Source organism: Mesocricetus auratus, unplaced genomic scaffold (genome assembly GCF_017639785.1).
Source record: "Mesocricetus auratus isolate SY011 unplaced genomic scaffold, BCM_Maur_2.0 Super-Scaffold_4256, whole genome shotgun sequence".
In the NCBI taxonomy this organism is placed as follows: Eukaryota; Metazoa; Chordata; class Mammalia; order Rodentia; family Cricetidae; genus Mesocricetus; species Mesocricetus auratus.
In genome coordinates this window covers 22868091-22892404 of record NW_024429182.1, presented here as the reverse complement: position 1 = coordinate 22892404, position 24314 = coordinate 22868091, and the positions used below count along the sequence as shown (strand labels likewise).

The 24314-nt window shown below is 46.9% G+C and overlaps 1 protein-coding gene across 1 annotated transcript; it reads left to right on the top strand.

The window, feature by feature from the left end:
* The first annotated feature begins 3790 nt into the window (after nucleotides 1-3790).
* Nucleotides 3791-23299, top strand: Ffar4 (free fatty acid receptor 4). Its single transcript, XM_005063638.4, has 3 exons — nucleotides 3791-4450; nucleotides 14463-14591; nucleotides 22667-23299. The coding sequence occupies exons 1-3, from the start codon at nucleotides 3884-3886 to the stop codon at nucleotides 23054-23056; spliced, it is 1086 nt and encodes a 361-aa protein (XP_005063695.1). The 5' UTR covers nucleotides 3791-3883; the 3' UTR covers nucleotides 23057-23299.
* Nucleotides 23300-24314: the final 1015 nt, after the last annotated feature.

Sequence of the window (24314 nt, the reverse complement as noted above, 5' to 3'; positions counted from 1 at the left end):
AGCCCAGGCTGGCCTTGAACTCAACAGAAACACTGCTTTGGCCTCCCAGGAGCTGGGGTTACAGGTAGATGCTACCACATATGGGAGCAGATAGTTATTTGTCGTGGGAGCCTTCCTGTGCCTTGTAAGTCAGTGGCATCACTGGCTTCTATCTTCCTAGAAGCCAGTAATAACCGCCCCACCACACACACACACACACACACACACACACACACACACACACACACACACACACACACACACACAGTTGTAACAAGAAAAACATGGTACCAAACATCCTGGTGTTAACGGTTTTGTCTTTTAATAATTTTTTTATTTTCATTTTGTTTGCATTGGTATTTTGCCTGCATGTCTGTGTGAGGGTGTCAGATCTTGGAGTTACAGACAGTTGTTAGCTGCCATGTGGGTGCTGGGAATTGAACCCCGGTCTTCTGGAAGAGCAGTGAGTGCTCTTAAATGATGAGTCATCTCTCCAGCCCCAGTGCTATGGTTTTGATATAGTTTCCAAAGTTTCATGTGTTGGGACCTTGGTCCTAGTGTGGCAATACTGACCTTTTGGAACCTTTAAAAATGGAAAGTGACTAGGCCATTGTGGATACTGGCCTGGGGAGTTGTGGGACCTCCAGTTTGTTCCTGTGAGAGTAAGTTGTAAAAGTTCAAGCCCAACTACATAATGGCTCTGGCATCTGGCCTTGCCATGTGATATCTTCTGAAATCAATACTGTCATCTTGGTGCCATCCACCATGAGCCCTCACCAGAGGCTGGACAGTTGGGAGCGCCTGGCCTTGGTCTTTTAGTATGGAAAACTGAGCTAAAGCACCCAGTTTCAGTACTTCACTACAGCAATTGAACATGGACTGACACACCAGTTAGGCAGCATCACTCCAGGGTGATTAAACCAAGGCTTCTAGGAGTCATATTGCCATGATTCCTAGCACAGTGCCTCAACTTGTAGGAACCTCACTGTGTTAATAAGCATGAAGGTAAGGGGATTTTTATAGCTAAGTGTCCACGACGGAGGCAACTTCCAAAAGAAAGATTTTACTGGGGTCTTGCTTATAGTTTCAGAGGGTGAGTTCATGACAGCATGTCAGCAGGCATGGCACTGAAACAGTAGCTGAGACTGTACATGTTGAGACACAATCACAAGACAGAGAAAGAGACACTGGAAAATGTTCTGGACTTTGGAAACCTCAAAGCCCACCCTCAGTGACACACCTGCTCCAACAAGGACACACCCCCTAATCCTTCCCAAATAGTTTCACTGATTGAGAGTCAAACATTCAAATATATGAGCCTATGGAAGCTATTCTCATTCAAATCACCACACTAGGCTACAAACCAGGGAAATTTATCCTCCAAACCTGAGAAAACTGGGAGTGAAAGGGTTTTAAATAATAATTACAGAAACTGAGACTGTTAGCAAAGTGGTGGGCTCATTAGTTCATAAAATCCATGTCCCCAGTGTGACTATGTTGCAAAATACATCACACATATAAACTTCATTTGATCTTCCCAAACCTTACATGGCCTCACTATCGTCCCTTTCTCATGTGTAGAAACATTGAAGAAGGAAGAAGTCCAAAATCACACAAAGAATTGTATGGTGGGGATTGTGGTCCCAGTAGACTTGTTTCAAAGCCCGTGTCCTTAACTAGTGATCATTGGTACTCAGGCATCCGAGGGAAGTAGCACTACTTTATATGTTCTATTCTACACACCCACTAGCCCGGTGACGCTCTAGGTTACCAACCTTAGAGTCACAGTGGAGCATCTTTAGGAAGCAGGACATTCAGGGGTGACTATGATAAAGAGCAGATGGTGCACAGAAATCTTTATGTAGCAGAGAAGAGGCAGGTGGTGCCCAACCTGATGCCTGATTTTGAAAAGCTGGTCAGGGCTCCAAAGGTACATCCATTCCAGGAAGTTGTCACTGAAGTAGGACAGGCAGTCTGTGATCAAGTGGGTCTTTAGTCCAGAGGCTCACAAAGGTGATACACATGGAGAAGGTTTAGGTGTCCCTGCCCACATCACTTCACCACTGGCAGAACCCCAGAGGGTATGGATAGTGAAGTCCTTCTAGGCCAGATATACTTCCCTAGTTGGTTAATTAGACTTGCAGATTCCAGTGAGGAGGGATAGGAATAGCAAATTTTAAAGCTGGTAATCTGAGAAGACAGTAGAGGACCATCCTAGAAATGTGGCATATGAATTCTACTTCTGGTCAGCAGATTGTATAGGGAAGGGGGGGGGCAGAAAGTCCAGTTTTGCCCCTCTGGTCAGGTAGTCAGCCACATTTTTGAGAACTGTGATGTCTGTGCTTTTCTTGTTATCTCTTGCACTCCTTCCTCATTCTGGGGTTGGTTGGGCTCAGGCACTTCATGAAATGCTGAGTGTAGTGTCTGCTAGTACCAACCTTGAACTCCTCCAGGGGCATTTGGTCTGGGGTGGGATAGTTAACTCAGAATAAACAACTGTGCATCTGGTGATTCCTTTTTAACAATGCAGAGTATGTGTGCGTCTTCATAACACAGAATATTCCAGTATCCCTTTCAGCTGTCCATACTGATCTTTCTCTGCCCGTCTCCCCATCTCTCTGTATAGAACCGGTATCTCCTGACCCCAATCAGACAGTTTCCAAAATCCCATCTCTGAGACTCCTTTGTTTCAATTCTTTTGCCTCTTTCAACTGTGTCCAAAGCCCAGTTGGTTCTACTTTCCAGCTTGAAGCTAGTCAAAACCCAAGCTTAACCTGTCCTACTGACATGGGATCTGCACCTCACGTTAGAAGTCACATCGTGTCCTCACACGTGGGTGACAAGCAGGGGCACAAATGCATGCATTTCCAGACACCGCATCAAACTGGCACATGCTGTTCTCCATGCACACACAGAGACAACCGCTGGGCACAATGGGTAGAGGGGGAGGCCTGGGAGTGTGGCAAGGGGGAGAGGGCATGAGGTCATAGGTGACTGGAGTACTTAATGGAGAAGTGGTGTCTAGATCCCAAGCCCCAAACTCCCTTTTCATTCTCTAATTGCCTCCTTTTCTAGAGAAGGAAACTAGAAAGCAGTGTCAGGTGGTGTGGTGGCAAGGAGGAAGCTGAGGGGCCAGGATCTTATGAGTCACCAAAGGCAACCTTGGACAAGTCATTCTTGCTGAGACAGAGTCAGACTGCCCTGTGCGGCTCGCACTGGGTGCTTGAGGCACGTTTACAGCTTGATTGTACACTCGACCTCTTTTCCTCCCCCCCCCCCCCCCCAACCCCCTGTATTTCCATGCTGGATAGCAAACCAAGGGCTTCCTAAGTCCTGGGTAATGGCTCTACTAAGGAACCAAATTCTCAGGTAAAGTAATTCCCGTTTTACAAATAAAAACAAACAAACTGGTGTTCGAAGAGATTAACTCATTCTAAAGTCAAACCAATCCCGGCCCACATTACAAGCTGCTTTAGTGCATTCTGAACCGCACAGGTCCGCACCATTTCCAAAGGTCAACTCTGAGACTCTTCAATCGAGGTTAGCTAAATAGGTGGATGGATAGAGCTTCCAATAATCAGTGTCCATGAAAGCTGTACTAGGGGAGGGGGCAGGATTATTTTAGTTTTCTGGCTTAAGAGCTCTCAGACTGCTCAAGGGTCTGAGGTCTCTGCCTTGGTGACCACATCCCTGTCCACGGTGTTCAGGCTAGTGTCGCCAGGCACTTCCTCGTTCCGGGGCGCCCTGGACGCGGTTCCTACGCCCAGTGCCTGGGTAACTCAGGCGGGAGGGGGCCAGAGGGGAGGTGTCGCAACCGCCTCCCTCCCTCTTTCCCCGCCTTGGCACTCAGCTACCTCGCAGATGAGCGCTCTCTCAGACTGCAGCGGGCGGCCGGGCGCCCGGCATGTCCTCTGAGTGTGTGCAGAGGACGGGCACTGGCCCCTCGTGCACCCTGGACCAAGTCAATCGCACCCATTTCCCCTTCTTCTCGGATGTCAAGGGCGACCACCGGTTAGTGCTGAGCGTCGTGGAGACCACCGTGCTGGGGCTCATCTTTGTGGTGTCACTGCTGGGCAACGCGTGTGCCCTGGTGCTCGTGGCGCGCCGTCGGCGCCGCGGGGTGACAGCCAGCCTGGTGCTCAACCTCTTCTGCGCGGACTTGCTCTTCACCAGCGCCATCCCTCTAGTGCTCATCGTACGCTGGACCGAGACCTGGCAGCTGGGCCCCATCGTCTGCCACCTGCTCTTCTATGTGATGACCATGAGCGGCAGCGTTACGATCCTCACGCTGGCGGCGGTCAGCCTGGAGCGCATGGTGTGCATCGTGCGCCTGCAGCGGGGTTTGAGCGGTCCGGGGCGGCGGGCGCAGGCAGCGCTGCTGGCTTTCATCTGGGGTTACTCAGCGCTCACCGCACTACCCCTTTGCATCTTGTTCCGCGTGGTCCAGCAGCGCCTTCCCGGAGCAGATAAGGTGAGCCCTGGCTGCACGCAACGCAACAGGTGTCCGGGGCAGCCGGAGTAGGGTGGGATGGGGGTTGGGGGGAATCTGACCGCAGTGGTGAGCTAGGATGATTGTGATTAGTAACAGTAATAGGTCATCTGTGGAACTGAATCTTTTCTGGCAGACCTACTGCCCAATGCTCTGAAGTTTAATTTCAGCAGTTTTCCTCCAGTGCCAAGTGGGTAAGTAAATCCTCCCGAATGCTGTTTAAAAGGACTCTCCCCGGACTTTTGCAAAATAAAGCGACTATTGTAAGGCAAATTAAGCAACGTGAATTAAGCCCAGATGGGACAGCGGGGTGTAAGGTGGCTCCTTGTGGAGTTGCTACTTTCTCTTCAGATGCCAAGCTACTGTCACTATCACATGTATTTTACAGAAGCCGGGGCGCCCACCATCTATCTCCCTTAGACCTGGGCTAGTACTTAAAAGGGCTGTCCCAAAGAGAAGACCTATAGTGTGTGTGTGGGGGGGGTCCTGCTGCGGAGTTAAACATACTCTGACTAGAAACACTGGTTGTGTGACCCCACCTGAACCCTGAAACCCTGTTCTTAGAAGTTTGTTTCTTGTGCGGAAAACTGTAGAGGGGGATGTTTGTTTGACAACGACTTTGAATGCCAAATGAGCAGGAACCCATCAGGTCTGTAGCACTTCCTTAAAGAACTTGTGAGCCTGTGTCCAAGTCTCCCTGGGTGAGTACGGGAGATAGGGTTAGCTGAGTTGTTAACACTGCTGACCTGGAAGAGATTGAGGTTCTCTATTTCACTCCAGGCTTGTCCTTAGCACAGTTAGCCTTGGGCATTAGGGAAGGCTACATAGATGCTTCTGGAATAATTGAACACTCAGGCCTAACTTCATACCAAAGGGGCAAGTAGGTAACAGGTATATCCAACCTGTATCCAACAGACCAATGTGGATATCATTATTATTTTATTATTATTATTATTATTATGTGGGTGGTTATGAATATGGCCTGACACATTTGACAGTGCCGCGCCACAGTCTCAAACTGTTGGACACCCCAATAAGAGCAAGGCTGTGCCATCAGTTATCTGTTTAAGCTGTTTGTTCACTGAGTTACAACAATATTGCTTTATTTTTTCATAGAATTTAAAGGATTTCTTGTTCTTAACACAGAAAGATTTCAGTTCCAAGAGTTAAGACCAAATAGGATATCTCAAATTTCCAGGTGTACTGTCTGTCCCTTTTAAAATTCATTCAGGTACAATCCCATTTAGCTGGCAAATAACACGAAGAAGAAAGCGGAAGAAAAGAAGGTCTTATTTCCTCCCAGCCAAACCCCAGGCGAAACTGTGCACTACTGTGGTCTCTGGGGCTGGAGCAAGGAGGCCCTTGCTTGCATTGTTCAGTGTGTATTCTTCCTGCTGGGAGGGAGTGTGGGTGACCGGAGACACCTACAGCACTGCCAGAATTTTACTGCAGGTGCTTCTGTGGAGATCCGAGGTTAGGAACCTTCCGTTTTAATGAAAGAGCACCTGCTGGATCTCAAGGGTCTTTGGAGGGGCATTTGGGCAAAGCTGCTAAAGAATGGGCTGCCACTGTTTTAGGGGCCAGGTGACAGGAGCCTTTGTTATCGAAAGCAGTAGGGTTGGGATGGGGAAACTTGTAATGAAAAAAATGCAGCAGTGTTCTCCCTCCCCGTCTTTACTGTCATCTCCCCCTTGCTGACTGTCTCTCTCCCTCTTCCCATCTCTCTGTGTTACTCTCTGAGTTATTCTCTCTCCTCCTCCCTCCCCCTCCCTCCCTCTCTCCCTCCCTCCCTTCTTCTTTCTAATTTTTTTTTCTCTTTTCTTTTTTTCTCATTTTTTTTGAGGCAGTGTCTGTTGTGTATCCCTAGCTGCCCTGGAACTTTCTAAGTAGACCAGGTGAGCCTTGAATGGACAGAGATCCTCCTGCCTCTGTCTCAGGGTGCTGGGATTCAAGGCATGGGCCATCATGCCCACTTAAATATCCCTTCTCTTATAGAATGCAGCTGTCCCCTCTTCTCTGAGGCTTTATTTCCCACCGTTTTAGCTACTGTGGCTTCAGTTACCCATTGACAACTGAGGTCAGAAAATATTAGGTGGAAATTCTGGAAAAATAATCCTAAATTTTAAATAATTTAAAATTTTATTTCAGTCTATGGCTATAATTTGTTAATTTCTGATTAATCTCTTACTGTGCCATATTCATAACTTAAAATTTAGCCTAAGGGTATATGTACAGAAAGACAGTGCATATAGGGGTCAGTATACCTGTGGTTTCCCTTATCTTCTAGGGGGTTCTAGAACATGTCCCCCTAAAGAATAAGAGGACCTGTGCATTCCATTATTTTCTGTGTTCATGCCAAAGGATCCTACATGGAAAAATGCCCCAGTTCCTCAAAGACTGTGGCCTGGCTTTGTGGAAAGCATTCCATTTTTATAAACTTAGCAGTTGAAGAAATAAGAATAGGAGGGGGCAGGGTGAGCACGAGGAAAGTGAGGCTGTGTAGCCACTTAAGAATGAAAATGGCAGAGAAGGATCTGGTCTAGACCGAGGCAAGTTTCCCATTTAAAATGAGAAGAACCAGCAGTAGCAACTCACCTCTGTAAACACAGGGCTGGAGGACTGCCTTAGGTTTGAGGTTGACAAGGCTACAGAGTGAGGCCCAGTCTCTAAATAAATACATGAATAAATAAGCAAATAAATGCAAATAACAGACGTCCATTTTTCCAGTCCTTAAGTTGACAGCTTCCTATTTGTGGCTCTTGTTTGCCTTTCCCAGCGGGATGGTACAAATGGAGGTTCTGGATGATGAATTATCTCCTGCCCTCTAACCGAGCGCAGCTCCCTCCCCGGAGTCTCTGCTGTCAGGAGAGCCTTCAAAGCCTTCATCCGTGTAGGCTGGGTGCCTTGCCAGCCAGGGGACTCAATAGCCATGCTAACAATTCTAATCTCTTTGGTATTAGAGTGTGAGCTTTGGAGCCCACATTCTCCAACAGTTTTCCTGCTCCACAGAGGACAAGTCTTCCCACCTCTGTCCACAGTGTTCTTGTTTGAAGTACAGGTCTCATGGATCAACTCCATGAGATTGCCATGGGGACTTGTGTTTGATAAATGGACCAACACCTGGCACATATACAGTTAAGAGCTCAAGAATTACTAGCTACTATTAGCTTCCTTATCTTGGGGCATCAGCATTTAAACATCCTTCAAACAGCATAATTCTTCTGATTGCTGTAAGCAGCTGCCATTTCAGGAGGGTGGACCCTTCTTAGCAACACTAACTTCTCAGCCAGGTCAGCTCCATCTGCTCCAACGGGATGCCCGCCTGTGTGAGCCATGGCCCTGGCCTGGTGATGACCCAGACTTGTGGGTGGGGAAGACTGTCCACTTTGGCTAGAATATGCTGTCCATTCATTCCACAAACATTTGCTGAACACCCCTCTTCCCACCCCACCACAAGCCACAAAAACACACATCAGGAGGTGTTTTTAGTAAGTGTGCACATGGTCCCAGATACTGCCCAAGTCTGTAGTCCAGTGTGGTCTGTGGTCTAGTAGGGTTCCCATTATTATTTTATGAAAAATAGTTGCAGAACCTCGCCTGGCTCTGATTCCTCTGGATGTCACGGCCTCCGAACTCATGAGTCTTAAAGCCCTGTGGACCTATCACTCACCCTTCCCTGTGATAATGCAAGGCCAGTGAGCTACCCTGCCTCTTCGTCAAGTGTGGATTGTCGAAGGAGACCATAGTTAGCTTTCCTTTGTTAGCAAATATTAGAGAATATCTTTTGAAAGTCTGTGTTGGCACATCCTACAGTTCCGGTACTCTGAAGCTGAGGCGGGGGGGGGGGGTCATAAAGTCATGGACAGACTGGGAAATTTAGTGAGATTCTGTCTCAAGAAAAGAGTTGAGGGTGTGTGTGTGTGTGTGTGTGTGTGTGTGTGTGTGTGTGTGTAGCTCCGTTGGTATCATGCTTAGCATGTGCAAGGCCCTGGTTTCATCCCCAGAACCACTTAAACCAGGCACCATTATCTACACCTGGAATTCTGCACTAGGGAGGTGGATGCAAGAGGTTCAGAAGTTCAAGGTCATAGTTGGCTATATAGTAAGTTAGAGGCCAGCCTGAACTTTATAATAACCTATCTCAATCGAATGAATGAATGAGTGAGTGAATGAATGCATGAATAGATAAATATGAATAGATAAATAAAGTTGATAAAAGAGCAGGTAACTAGTGGGGAGTCCTCACTCCTTAAAACAGTCTTGAGACCTTCCATTCTGGTTAAAGCATTGGGACATGGAAGATGGTTTGCCTGGGGGGTTTCCTGGAGCGATGCAGTGAGAATCATTAGAGAAATTGAGATGTATAGAGCCAGACTCAGATAGCACTTAAATAAATCCCCAAAGTGGAGAAGGGTCGGCACTTGGGTGGAGTCGGTAGACAGTGTGTGTGCCCATCCAGAGTCTCAGGAGACCTTTCACTCTGCATTGAGTCCCTAATGTGTGCCAGGCATCATGTGCCTGGAATAAGATGGGCTTGGTTCTCCCCCATTGCAGCATGCTTTGGTGGGGGTCCCTACAGGAAGTGAGCTGACTACTGCTCAAGTTCAGAAGGATGTTGAAAAGGGCTCTTCTGGGTAGCAATGGGCAGAGGAGGCACTGGATGTGCCAACAGGGAGAGCAGGAGAGCCAGAGACACCCTTGTGAGGCCTGAGATGCCCTGGTGAAAGTGAGGACATCTGGGAGAGAGAGGGAGTACACTGGGGGGGGGGGGCTACTAAGACCTCAGAATGTCCTTGTAGCTGGTGGGAAGCAGGAGGCATGAAGGTTCTGGAAACCCAGAGAAGGGCTGCTTCAAGTCCCATTGTGTTTATGTAGGAGGTAGAGCCATATGGGGGAGGGGGTGGTCAAAACTGTGTAGGTCGGTGAAGCCTTCTGCAGGGGTGTCCTTTGGGAGTGGGGCTGGGGTTAGGGAGAACACTGAGCAGAAAACTGGAATAGATCATCTTCCAAAATTAACTACGGAGGGTTGAGGCTAGAGCTCAGTGGTAGAGAGCTTGCTAAGCACGTGTTTAATCCCTAGAACTAAAATAAACAAATAAAACGCAATGGAAATGGAAGAGCTGGAGATTGGAAGGAGCAGAACACGGGAGGGGGTGGGGATGGTGGCCACACATAGCTCTGTGCTTCCATCTTTATCCTGCCTGGTCCCAACACCTGAGCAGCACACCCTCATTCCCTTCCAGGTACAGCTAGGGCAGCTCCCTTTTGGCCCTTGTAAGCACCTGAACTTCCTAGGGCAGGGCCAGAGCTGTACTCTTCAGACTGTGGCCTCTCACTGGCTCAAGCACTGGTGATGAATGAGCAGATAGCATTAAAACACTGCTGTTGCTGTTGCCAATTCCAGTTTCAAATTTCGGTAAGCAAGTCGGGGTGATCAGTTTTGGTTCCCAAGTTTCTTTTATGAAAGCAGGAAATATTTCAGATGTACAAAAACAGTCCAGAGGCTATGACAACCCTGTGTGCCTACCCTCAAGTGTCAGGCTTTGCACAGTTCCTCTGTAAATCATCGTCTGCCAGAGAAGAGGGGATCAATGTGACTTGTCAGATGGCGTTTCCATAGAAATAAAGTTATGACACCAGCTCAGATCTCTGATGGTGGTATGACGCCTTTTTTTTGTTGTTTTAATAATTAAGCTTTACATTTAAAACATTTATTTGTTGCATGTGCATGCATGTGTGTGTGAGTGTGTGTGTGTGTGTGTGTGTGTGTGCTTGCATGAGCCACAGCATACGTGTGTAAGTAAGAGGACAAATTACAGTAGTTACTTCTCTTCTTTCATCATGGGAGTCTAAGGGATCAAACTTGGGAAGTCAGGCTTGGCAGCAAATGCCTTCACCCACCAAGCCATCTTACTTACACATTATACTTAATCACTAATGTTATACAGTGCCTTCTAAAGAGTATATAAATCTGTCACTTAGGCCAGTCCCACTGACTCTTAGCTCAGAAGGTACTGTGAATAGTTCCTCCTTTAATGTCTTGCCACACTTCCTGTCTGTAGTTGAGAACCATAAATCAGAAGTCGAAGGGTATCTTCATGAGTAGAATTTGGGAAGCTCCCTGGCATAAGTGTATTGTCTCTGCTGGTCATGTTTACTCAACTCTGATGGTAAGTTGATATCTGATAACCGCTGTTTCCTAAAAGCAAGCTCTATTTTTCTCTCATTAGAAAAGAAAAGGAAGCTACATAGCAACAATTAGAAAATATAGTTAACTAAAGGAAGAGGGAAGGAAAGCAACAGAGGGTAATGGAAACATATATCCTAAAAGCAGAAGGGGAGGAATATGTGCCATGTTTGCAGGGGAAAGAAAGGATAAGCAAAAGGAGGAGGGAGTGGGGAGCACTGGAAAGATAAATAAGGAAAAAATCTAGTAATAATGTGGATGGAAATGTCAGAGTAAAATTCATTCCTTTGTATGCTATCCAGAAATATTGATAAATTCTAGGGCTGGAGATGTGGCTTAGTTAGTAGAGCATTTGCCTAACATGCATGAAGCCCCAGGTTCAATTCCTAGCATTTCATAAATCAGATGTCCTTATACAGATCTGTAATCCCAGCACCTGAGAGAAAGAGGCAGGAGACTCAGAGGTTCAAGATCATTCTTACTGTACAGCAAATACTGTATAGCATAGGTCAGTATGGGCTAAATGAGACCCTGACTTAACAAAAGAGGAAGGGAGGGAGAATGGGAGAGGAAGGGGGGAGGGAGGGAGGGAGATGAGATAAATCAACAGAATATATGAAAATCAGGTAATCAAGTCAGGGGACTTGAGGGGTATGTAAATTATTTTGAAATAATAAGCCTTGCCTGCAAGGTTTCAAAACAGGGATGCTCTCCATCTGGGGCTGGACAGACACTGCTATTAGGCTGCTATCCTTCCTGTGAGTATGTAAGGTTGGGTAGAGTTGTGTCAGCTTAGGGAAGGAAGGTTTCATTTGGCTCAAAGCTTCAACGGTTTCAGTCGGTCATGGTGGGGAGGGGCCTGTGGAGCACAGCTGCTCACATTGCAGCAGTCAGAAAGCAGAGAGAATGAATGCATGGCCTCCTAAGCACCTCTACTAAGAACATTCTTTCCCTCCTATTCCATCTTGGCTCCCAGCCTATGAGGGTGTCTTTCTCCCCTAATTAATCCTTTCTGGAAACCCTCTCCCAGATACATCCAGAGATTTTATTCTTTCCTAATCTCCTTTGCTCTTCTCAGCCAGATCAAGTAGACAACCAAGATTACCCATCGAAGTTGTGGTTCTTGCGGAATCTTTATGATTGGAATCCCTTTCTTTATAACCTTCTGGCTCGATTTATTTACTCATTCATTTATTTATATTAGGATTGACACATGCAGTTCCACACGGTTCTCTTAACTACCAGGCAAGTGTGTGACTTCAGGACCTGTGTTTTGGCCCCTCATGTAGGGAGAATGCCTCACTTTATCATAAGCATTTTCTTAATAAAATCTTATAAAGCCAGGGGGGATTGGCCCATGTACAGAAGGAGGCTTTTGGAGAGAGATCTTAGGAACTTTAAGAAATAGTTCTGAGGTCATGTTTTCCTACCCTTTGATACCTTTTTCTTTTACAAATACAGGGATTAGAGACCAAATCCCATTTAGGGCTGGAACCCTTTTTGCTGACTGGGGTTTCAGCACACTTGCCCATACCTGTGGTCTTCAGTGTGCTAACTGAGGGTCATGTAGTGTGCAGAGATGTGACTACAAATTGGAGGCAACATGGATTGTTCCAAGAGCAGCAGTAGCACAGCTGCCAGTACTCAAGATTACCAGTAGACACAAGCTCTATTCACTCACCAAAGTGGGGAGCAATTTAACAAGCCCTCTCTCATTAGCTGGGGATGGTGGGAGCAGGAGTGAGTTTAGAATGTCCAGCCCATTTATAACAAAGCTGGAAAGGGAAGCAACATTCTCATCTCCCTTTTCAATGTGTGGATATGACTAAAACCTCTTATTTTGTTGTTGCGAGACAGGGTCTCGCTATGTAGGCAAGAATTACAGTTGTCATGCTTCAGTCTTGGAAAGGCTGAGATGACAGGTAGATGGTGCGACATCTGCATGGTTAAAACATTCTACCTTACTTTTCTGCCCTGGAAAGTTTTATTGTACCTCTTTTGATGTTTAACTACATACGTTTTGTTGTCAGTGAAAACAACTTTTAGTGTTTTAGGATGTTGTTTTTGAAGGATGTTTCTAGCTTTAGTGACCTCTTCTGTGTGCATTTCAATAAGGTTGTTGGAAGCATAACAACATTCCTACATGTTGTTACAGTGTAGGAAGCAGTTTTGGTGCACTGTAAATGTTTAATAAATATGAAATGTTTCTGTTTTCTGCTAATACTGGGTATGAAATTATTTGACAACATTTGAGTTTGCTCAATTATGATTCACATTGGCAAATGTTAAAATTATTTGTTTTTTCCTGGTGTATTTAGTATTCAATAATTATTGCTCAAATTAATGAACAAATGCCTGTTGTTCATATACATATACTATATCAAAAAAACATTTATATGACCTTTTACATTGTACATGCCCTTAAACATATGTTCTGATGTTTGGGGTAACTTGTTTTCTAAATATCTTTGTTCTTATGGTCAAGTAGGCACAACAAGTTCAGGCATGGGGAAATACATTCACATTCATACTCCATTTCTAATGATATATTTACTTAATAGAAGGAATTGTTGCAATAACAGATTTCTTACTGTTCAGTAGGCCCCTCACATCTCAGCTTCGTAGTTAGTATCACACTTATGAGTTCAACATAGTGCAACCATAAGCCCCCATACCCTTAAACATTCCAGCTGTTTGCCTTGGGGCTCTGTCCTATTCCTATGGAGAAACAGGGCTCCAAAGTCTGGGCTCCATACATTTTCTTCAAGAGAGATGGCCTGTTCTTTGAGGCAGACTGACACAGTAGGTGTGTGTGTGTGTGTTGTTTATTGTTAATATTTTGGAGTTTCATGTTTCTGCTTTTTAAAGATTTGTTAATTTTTATTTTATGTGCATATGAGTGTTTTGTGTACCTGTATGTCGGTGCACCTAGTGCATGCCTGGTGTTTGTGGAGACCAGAAGAGGACATCAAATACCCCAGAATGGAGTTAATGATAATTGTGAGCAGCCATGTGGGTGCTGGGAACTGAACCCTGGTCCTCTGCAAAAGTGGCAAGTTCTCTTAACTACGGAGTCATCTCTTCTGTCCCCAGTGGTCTCTCTCTCTCTCTCTCTCTCTTTCTCTCTCTCTCTCTCTCTCTCTCTCTCTCTCTCTCTCTCTCTCTCTCTCTCTGTGTGTGTGTGTGTGTGTGTGTGTATGTATGTATGTATGTATGTATGCATGTATGTATTACCTGAGCTTGGTGCTTGCAGTCTTCTTGCCTGGGTCAGAATATCTGGGCTTCATGAGTGTACCTGACTTTAACACATTTAGGCAATTGAACACCCCCAAGGAAACAATACCTTAGCCCAGTCCCTGTTGCTTCAGCAAAGTGTTACTGCACTGGACCCTCATTCCTGTCTCCAAATGCTTGTGTGTGGCTTGTTACTTCCAGTCTACATGACCTTTCTGAAGTCAAGTTTCTCCCCTTTGAAGAACCAAGCTTCTAAGAGAAGGCTCAAACACCCTTGGCATGCCAGCCTGGAGAAGTGGAAAGACCAATCCTGGGAAATGTCTCCAGCTCTTACCTCTCTATGACCCTGAGGTTCAGGTGCCTTTCTGGAGAAGGAGAATTATAATTAGGTAATCCTACCTACCTGGGGCATTGTAAGAAGCAATGCCATGGGCAGAGGAGGAGTGGATTCCAGGGCTCACTGTCATAGCAGTAGTGTAACACTGTGTACCGCAGCCCCAAACTAGGACTGCGTTAAAGGATAAGGAAGAAGCCAGCATTTAGGTGATATTGGTTTTTTTCTTTTGTAAACAGGAAATTCTGATTTGCACATTGGATTGGCCCAACCGCATAGGAGAAATCTCATGGGATGTGTTTTTTGTGACTTTGAACTTCCTGGTGCCAGGACTGGTTATTGTGATCAGCTACTCCAAAATCTTACAGGTATGTTTGTTTCTGTGCTGTTCCGAACTTCACTCCCTCTGGGCATTTCCAGTAAAATCTTAGAACTTCCGAGTCAGAGGATACCTTGGGGGTTCTAGCAGTCCATTCCTGATTCACTGTGCAGATCCTCTGCTACCCCTTGGGACGGTGAGGGACAAGAGTTTGTATATTTATTTTAGTTTTTGTATTCTAAATCAGTTATGTTCTTGTATATCTTTTCATCATTAAAATACTGATTTATAAAAACATTCAGTTGAAAACAGGTACAGAAGTTGAAAATCTATTTTCTTCCTAACCTTAATGACCCTACTGTGCCTCTGCAATGTTACAGCACCATGGACACTTGAGTGTAGGTTCAAATGGTCAGATGACTGTTGGCCCTGTTCACTGTTCTCTTCAGATGGGAGATGCTACTGCCTGATAACATCCTTTTTTTTTCCACTCAACACCATATCAGGACATCGGTCTATATCAGTTCCTGTATTTTATCTTGTTGTTGGTTAAGAGTTACACAGCCTACGTCATATAGGTGTGATATAATCATTTGGTAGACTTTGGAGTTGTGTCCACAGTCTCCCCACAAACACAGCAGTGACAGACAAGGTCTAGTTTATAAGATTTTGTTTTTATGGAAGCACCATATACTAATACAAAATCACACCCAGTTTATGTATTCTGCTCACAAATTGAACACTCTCATAAAGTGGCTCCTGGATGGAGAATAGAACTTGGCCAGAAGCCCTTCCTGTCCCTGTGGGTCAGTGACTTTATCCTTGGGAATGTTTAATTTCAGTGTGTGTGGCACAGGAAATAGACAATATCTCCTAGAAAAGTAAATGTATGTACACAGACATAAAAGATGGGTTGGCCTCTGCTTCCTGGCTCCAAAGAGATCATACTTGCATGGAAGGTGCCACTTAACTAACACAAGCATGTATATTTATGCTCACTTGTAAGGTTTATCTCAAAGCTCTTGAGCCCTCCTGGAGGTGTACAGCAGTTGAATCTTGGTTTTGTAGCATCTTTTGTGTGGGTCCTGATAAATAGGTGTGTTGAAAAGACCCGGATCACCTTCTGGCCATTTTTATGACCCTCTATGACTGTGGATTTGTAGCCTTTTTACAAATAGAACTCACCCCAGGCCAACCTCACTAAGGCTGCCTGGCCCTGCTTCTGTGGGTGATAGTGTTTAATTCTTTAGCCAGATTCATTCCACCAGACGACTCTCCCAAGTTTAGGCTTATTCTAATACGCAAGGCAAATTCCAGGGTGTGGAGCCCTGAAAAGCACTTGCAATGAACGACTTGCCATATTTTAATGTTATGAACGAATTAATTTGTGTCATAAAATCCCAATGAAAGAAAAGAAAGAGGACAGACTGAAATAAAATACATTGTTTTGGTTTTGTTGAAGCAGGGTCTTCTTACTCTATAGTCCTGGCAAGCCCGTCATTCCCTGTGTGGACTAGACTGGCCTGGAGCTTGCCTTTACCTCCCAAGTACTAGGATTACAGGCATGCACTACTGTGCTGGGCCACATTTTAATTTTTTTCTTTAGTAAGTACCCATGTAGTGTATAACATGAATAATAAAAGCCCAGTGACTGATAGTGGGTTTCAAGCTTTAAGCTGAAGATCAGTGAAGCAAAGCAGTCAGCCACTAGCTCTTACCTCTACCTCAGGCTGAAAGGGCTGTCCTCTCCTCAGCGTGACTGGAGAATAATTGCCTATTACTGACTTTGCTTCTTCTTTTTATACCTCTCCAGTGCTAGGATTAAATGCATGTGATCCCAAGTGCTGAGATCACCTTTGTGTGAGCTGTTTCTCTTTAGGACTGGATCAATTCCCTGTAGCTCAGTGTGGCCTTCTGAGTCCTGGGATTAAAGTGTGTGCTACCACCTCCTGGCTCTATGGCTAGCTAGTATGTTTGCTGGGATTAAAGGTGTGTATCACCACTGCCTGGCTCTGTGGTTTGTGCCTAGCTTTGCTTTCTGTACCCTCAGGCAAGCTTTAATAAATCATAAATAATATATCACCACAGTAGTGTTTAACATGCAGCAAGCACTAACTCTTCTTATCCTAACAAGATTCTCAGATGAAGCAATCCAGGGATGTTGTGCAATTTACCCAACGTCACGGGGCTTATAAGGTGTCAGCTTCAGTCTTTAAACCCAAGCAGAACTACCCCAGAGTCCTGTCCAACACTTCTACTCCTCAGAGGTTTGTTAAGAGTGCTATGTGTGCCAGGCAGTGGTGGCGCACGCCTTTAATCCCAGTACTCGGGAGGCAGAGGTAGGCAGATCTCTGTGAGTTCGAGTACAGCCTGGTCTACAAAGCGAGTTCCAAGACAACCTCCAAAGCAATACAGAGAAACCCTGTCTGGAAAAATAAACAAACAAAAACAACAACAAAAAGAGTACTATGTGCAGAATGTTGGAGGAAGAGGGTGTGGTTCAGGAGCGTGCAAGCTAAAAGACTTTATCAAAGGACCTTTGACAAAGAGGCAGCTGGACAGTGACTGAGACTTAAAGCAAGGAACACCACAGCACAAGGGAGAGTGAAGAGCTAAAACAAGCTGTAGCTATTGCACACGTGAAGGATCAATGACGGGCCTGGTGGAGAGCAAAGGACCATGGGAACAGACATGAGGCTTGGAAGGTTCTTTTGAAATTGCCTAGCTCTGAGTCTTTCCTGCCAGGTTACTTTGCTGTGCTGCTTGGATGCGCTACTTCCATTCTCTGGGCCCTGCTTCAATCATTTGCAGATTGGCAGCCTTAATTTTCTAGTGCGAAGGTGTATAAAGCAAGCGTGTGAGAACCGCCCACCTGGTCACAGTAGGCCCTGAATAGTATGGCAGATGCTATTTGCTAGGCTGAACTGTCCTTCCAACCCTTCCCTCTGCGTATGTTAGGAAATGGCATCACGAAGGTTTCCCGGAGGTTAAACAGCGGGTCAAGGTTTGGAATGAGAGTAAGAAATCATGGCTTGAGCAGATTGGCTGGGAGAGACAGCAACACCTAAGCTCCCCTGGTTGTGGGGCCCGGAGAAGTCAGGAGGGCTCTGGTGTGCCCCCTTTCCTCGTGTGACACAGCCTCCTGTGGGGCGTGTTAGCTCCCATCCGCAGCAATCTCAATCTCAATCGGGGAAAATCAGAAAACGCCTTCAGGATCAGGAAGGGGAGAGAGCCCTTTCCCTCCTCTGGAGGACAGGGCATCGTGCTCTCCCCACACTTGAATCTAAACTCACAGCCCTGCACGTCTCCACCTCCCAGACCCCTGCACAGCTTCCGTGCGCAGCAGAAGGGCTCTGTGGTTTGCAGCCATGGAAAGCCACCTGAGCTAGGTCACAGTGGGAATTTAGACCCATTGCTTCCTTACACACAAATCAGATCCAAAGCCCCTGCCTAAAGTCTTGTGCAACCAGCCTTCTGCCTGACCCCCGAACTCCCTCCTGTCTCATGTCCAGGTGGGCTGGAGACTGCCCCTGGAATGCCCTCACACAGGGCTGCCGCAGGGCGTGACACCTGCCATTTCCTCTCCAGGATCTCTCCTCTCTGGATTGCTGTGTGGATCACTTCTCACCTAGAGTTCTTCTCTAGAAGGTTCTCTGTTACCAGCAGTCTCTCAGTAACAGGTCTCTCAACACTGCATCGTCTCGTTGGTCACTCCCACTGCTTAGGGACTGCAAGCTCCGTGAGGGCAGAGGCTGTTTTGCTGTTTTGTTCACTTTGTACTTGCCTCTTTGTGAGGCCCAGGCCTTGGAGCACAGGGAGATGGTCTTCGGGGCTCTCTGCTTGGGCAGTGGCAGTCTCTGGACAGATTCAAGACCAAGCTTTGCCAACATGTAATCTTGAGTAAACCACTGAAGTAATGTGGGCCTCGGTTTCCACCAAAGCCAAATATTTGTGGACTGATTAACACAGAAAGAACAGATATGATGTCTGAAAAAAAATCCCAATTCTAGTACAAACAGAAGATTTTTAAAACTTCTCTTATATACCACCACTGAAACTGACTGTTCCACCTTTTTCTATGGGGACCATGACATGAACTCTCACTCTGTACCTGTGAGTTTGTCAGGGAAGTGTGTCAGAGGCTGGGACAGGGTCTCAGAGTTGGCATCTCCTCCCCAAGAAGGTGCACAGCCCAGGCACACTAAGCTGGCCTTCCTGCCCAGGCTTTTTCTGCCAGGAGCACAGCTATAGACTCCACTGAACATCAGTTTTCAATTAGCTACATTCACTGAGTGCCGGTCTGTCACCCTACCCTTCCCCACCAGTCTCGCCTCCTCTCCACCTCTAACTTGGGTTCCATTTCTGGGCATGGAAGGTGTTCTTCTCATATTACCCCATTCCTTAACTGCAGAGTAGCATCTTCTATGCTGTTCTCTAGAGACTTTGGGATGACAGGTATAGAAAGAGCCATGCAAACAAAATTAAGAAACACTGAGCTAGTTGCATGGAATTCTCTGCTGTGCGCTAATACGCTTTGGACAGGAATTAACCAGGAGGTAGAGCTAAATCTGATCACAGAAGCCGTTTCTGCATACAGAGCATCTCTCCCAATGGGAAGCCCTGCTCTATCTAACCTTTGCTGGTTCTGAGCTGGGCTCTGGCTCAGAGTGAGTGGGCATCCAACAGCCTCTTCCCCTGCTGATATCCCTTTAGGAACTGCTTGGTATGCTGGGCAGGGACTGTTTTGCCCTCTGCCCTCTATGCTTCCTCTTTCCTTGTGACTCAGTCATGCCATACAATTCAGTGACATTTTTCCTATTGACAGTTTTCCCAAGGGACTAGCTTCTCAGTAATTCCTCAGTGCCTTGGACCAGGCTACCAAGGCTGGCAGCTTTCCAGGCTTACAGGTTCATGCAGAAACCATAAGGATGACAGGCTGCGATATCTCTGCCCTTGTAACTGTGTTTCTTGTCCCCCCCCCCCCACATACACATGGCGTGGGAGTGTAGCATGGGCAGGGCTCCCTTGCTTCTTACTCTTGGGTCCCCGGCCTTTTCAAGAGAGCCTAGCATATAGCAGGGTCTTGGTAAATATTTGCTTAATGAACCAGTGGTTCTATGGCCTGCAGATGGAAATCCCTCTGCCTATCATAGAGTTTAGCTGAGAAACAAAAATCTCCTTCAACAGAACACAAAGCTTGGCCCTCACTGCCGACCACTGGGGGGCTGTGGTCATGCTGTACGCTTAGATTTGGGTCCTGAGTTCTGAAGGTACCTGCTGAAGTTTCCAGGTTGCATCAGGGACACATAATTAATAATAGAAATAGGAATAGGTTATCAAGAGAAGGACCTTTCCGAGAATGGGAGTGACCCAAATTAAAGAGCCGTGGGGTGGGGTGGCAGGGGGGGAAGGCTTCCACGTTAAAGGAAACAAACAAAAAACCCAACTGAGCTGGAGCTGGCTCTAGTGTTACAGCCCTGTATGGGTAATTTGCAAGGCACTTGCTGCTCCTTTGGTTGCATGTGCGTTTGTATATGGCAGGCAGGCTTTTCTTGATCATGCGCTGTTGTTGCGTTAGGGTTGGGAGGCATTTCCAGTACTCTGGCTTCTTTTGCATGTTGCTCTTGAGGCTAGTCTCCCCAGTCCCTGCTTTCCTCCTCCAGTCACGTTTCTTTGCAGGTAGACCTCTGGGAAGGTGGGGCCTCCTGTCTGATGGCCCTAACGACGACACTCCTGGCTAGCCAACGATCTCTCACAACGGAGGCTAAACCCTCAGGTCCCCAGCTTCTGCCAGTGGGAATCCCCTTCCCTGCCAGCCTCTAGCTGGTATGGCCTGGCCTGGGGGTGTTGGGTGGAAATAGGGTTCCCTCCCGGCCTTCAGAGGTTCATGTGGCTCCGGTGAGTCACCAAAGGACTGTTTTAAAAATGGGCTTTATTAAAGGTCTAGAGAGAAAAAGCCCAAGCCAAGCAGCTGTGTGGGATTAGCAGCTCCTATGCCCTAGGGAGCCAAAGTCACCTTGACAGTTCAAGAGAAGTGTGTGTCCCTGGGTCCCCTCACTGAATCCAAGTGTGTCAAGGTGGGGCCCATTGGACATGTAACAAACACAACCCTCAGCTCAAAAAGGGGATAATAAGACACCATTTGTGCTGAAGCCAAATATGAGTGGCCACCGCCCAGGAGCACGGATTCAATCTACCTCCAATTCCATGTTCCAGTGTGGTAACTGTTTCGTGAAGATCTCTTTGTGGTGACAGAAAGAAAAAAAAGAAAGAAAGAAAGTCACAAATCAAGATGGTTTCAAGTACATCGGTGAGAACATCAGGCAGAACAAGGAAAACCTCTGGGGTAGACCCCAGATGTCACCTGGTGACATGCTTAAACCTTTTGGTTGCTGGAAGCTGCTGGTCTGTTGAGTAAATACTTTTCAAGGGTTGCACCTGTTGGTCCCAAGGACGTTAGGCCAGACACAGAGGTAGGTGTGGAATAGCTGTTAAGAGGGCTCAAAGTGGCTAAAGATAAATTATAATTGGGCTCTGGATCTGCAGTACCCCAGCCTCTCTGCTATCACTGTCATTCTAGGTGGCTATCAGCCTTGTAGTGGGGGTAGTTAGCGGCAGGTGTGTTCCTTCCAGGAACTTTGGCTCACAGACATTTTGTGTTTTACCAGGTTCCCAGTGGTCACGGAATGCGTTCTCATGAGCACTGGCCCCCTCCCAACTGGCAATATGCCAGGGTGAAGAGGCATATGGGCCTCTCTGTGTGGGGCTCCCAAAGTGGAGGAACCCTAGGACGCCCCCCACGTCCCCCAGGCTTGTTTTGAGGGTGAGAGTTAATTCCCAGAAGGTAGCAGAGCTCTTCATAAAGGCACAGGAGGCATTCCACCAAAGCCAGAGATATTTGAAACCCTGGCCAGATAGATGCTGACTACCCAGGCTGTCTAATGTGGCCTGGGGGGCAAGGAAGGACTCACATCGTATGGCAATGCCTCATTTTCTTCCTGACTGTACAAATTGTGGGGACTGTGGTGTTAGGAAGAAAAGTAGCAGCTGTTACTGAGGGGAAAAAAATCTCTTATGCGCTTGGTTATGTGTGAGTAAACCAGCTTTGTTTACTCACCAGCCATTGTCAGGCACCTGCAAGAGCCCTGGGCCCCAGGGAGCTGGTATTGTCTGCTGAGCCACCCCCACCTGCACAGCGGAGTAGGTGGGTCCTGAGTAGGATGGGAAGCCCCAGGGAGCTCCATTTTCACAGGTGGGGGCTGTTACTCTCTAGCAGCAGAAAAATGACTTCCAGCCGGTAACTTGCACTTCCTGCGAATCCATTTGCAAGAACAACAGTGAGAACAGCGGTGTGAACGTGTGAACGCATAGAGGGCTTGTGAAGATGAAGGTGACAACTGATGAAATAAATGCCTAGCTCGTGGCCGGGAGCCAACAGGAGAGCACAGCCATCCTGACTGCTCGCATCCTGGTGTTCTGGTTGTCGGGCACATTGAGAGGGTTCCAGTGAGTGAGTTCACCCGGGCACCTGCTGTCCTTGTCTGGCTCACAAACAGGTGGCTCTAAACACCCCACAGAGTGAGAAGCAATCATGTAATCATGCCACAGTTAAGCATCTATCCTTCAATTAGGGAATTTAAAGGATTGTAAGGAGAACATTTTAAGCCATTTTGATGAGTTAAATTTGCCCAAATTGTGAATGATGCTAATGACTTTAAAATTACTTCCTCTCTGAGATACAGGGATCTTAGGAGAACAGTCCCCCTCCTCCCCTGCATCCCATCCCACCCCCATACAGAACTGGCCAAGTGGCTAAGAGAGACAGGGCCTGGGCCAGCCCCAGCAACGGAAGCTAGTAAGGACTACTAACATGGGTAAGTCATATCCCCTTGTCTCTCTTCCTTCAGGACAGAGGTAACACACTGGCACGTGAGGCCAATAGACACAATGTCCTTCATGGTCTAGGTTAGAGGTGCCCAGCCAGACTATAATCCACTATTTCTAGCCCCACCTCAATCCACCTGGGCTTCAATCCTCAGTCCCACAAAATAAAAACCAACCAACAGGAGACGCCTGACGACGTCCACAGTGACCTGCAACTCCAGTTCTTTGTGTTCCCTGCAGGTCACAAAAGCCTCCAGGAAGAGGCTCACGTTGAGCCTGGCGTACTCCGAAAGCCACCAGATGCGAGTGTCCCAGCAGGACTACCGACTCTTCCGCACCCTCTTTCTGCTCATGGTCTCCTTCTTCATCATGTGGAGTCCCATCATCGTCACCATCCTCCTGCTCTTGATCCAGAACTTCAGGCAGGACCTGGTCATCTGGCCATCCCTCTTCTTCTGGGTGGTGGCCTTCACGTTTGCCAACTCTGCCCTAAACCCCATTCTGTACAACATGTCGCTGTTCAAGAACGAGTGGAGGAAGACCTTTTGCTGCTGCTTCTTCCCAGAGAAGGGAGCCATTTTTACAGACACGTCTGTCAGGCGAAATGACTTGTCTGTTATTTCTAGCTAACTAGTGGAGCCAGGCAAACTGCTGTGTGCATCGAGGGAGTTGCCTTCCGGGAATGCCAGCAGGCACCCTGCTTTAAGAAGATCCAGCTTCTAATAGCACACATGTACAGGGCCAGCAAGTTAAGGAATGCTCACTCTGTATAAAAATATTTTTCCTTAAAAAAACTTTACGAGCTCCTTTTTACGAACTTTTTTAGTGTGTTTGTAATATGATTGAGTTAATAAATTTTTATTTATAACTGTTCCTACATATAAAGCTGTGCCTTGCGGTTGCCGAAACAAACCTAGGAGTTGATTCGGGCCTCAGATTTCTCAGTAAAAGGTCATGGCCACCGTTAAGTCCCCACCTTGGGCACATATAAAGTCTTCAGGTCATTTATTCATTCATGTCGAGACTGTTTAAGGAATTTCCAAGGAACAGTTCACCTGACTTTTTTTTTTCATGTATTAAGACTGGGCAGGAGACATGACTCAATGATAGTATGCTTGCCTAGCAAGTGTGTGACCCTGGACTCAATCCCCAGTACATTAAAAAACCAAAACAAAAGTGGAAGCAATACCACAGACTCAAAGGATGGACCCTGATGCTGGAGAGGGAGGTCAGAAGTGGTTGCTTTAACACTCTATCCATCAGAGTCCTTTGAAACACCTGCTGTGGCTGTGCAATGTGTGTGTGTGTGTGTGTGTGTGTGTGTGTGTGTGTGTGTGTGTGTGTGCTAGGAATCCAGCCAGTGGTACAGCCCATAGCCCTGGCTCCCTTCTTAGGGAGCTCACCTTCTCATGGGGTGTGGGGACCCCAAATGCTAAACAGAGGCCAATGAACAATGGAGCACCCTAGAGTGAATAAACACTATGGGAAAAGTAGGACAGGGTGCTGTGGGGGTGATGGTTGTTTATGTGGGGTTGGGAAAAGCTGAGGAACAGCGGCTGAGCTGAAAGGCTAAAGGCAAGAAAGAGGCTCTCATGTGGCTCCAGAGGAAGGACCTTTGCAGGAAGAGACAGGCTGGTGAGTTATCGGGTCCAGGGATTGCAAACTGTTGACTGAGCTTTCTTTGTACTTGATGCTAGGTGATCGCTCCCCTGGAGCTCAACAGTGGATGCCAATGAAGTTCCAGAGCTAGGACAGGGAGGGCCTGGCAGGCCAGCATAAGAAGTTCACCCAGGGTTCAGTGGGCAGAACTGGAGGTTTGCAATGGGAGACCTGAACAACGAGCACTTTTATTCTGGCTGCTCTGTAAGGCACAGGCTTTAAGGAGCAA

Coding starts and splice junctions, on each gene's coding strand:
- Ffar4 (XM_005063638.4), top strand. CDS start 3,884: ATGTCCTCTGAGTGTGTGCAGAGGACGGGCACTGGCCCCTCGTGCACC. Junction 4,451..14,462: donor GCCTTCCCGGAGCAGATAAG/GTGAGCCCTGGC, acceptor TTTTGTAAACAG/GAAATTCTGATTTGCACATT. Junction 14,592..22,666: donor GCTACTCCAAAATCTTACAG/GTATGTTTGTTT, acceptor TGTTCCCTGCAG/GTCACAAAAGCCTCCAGGAA.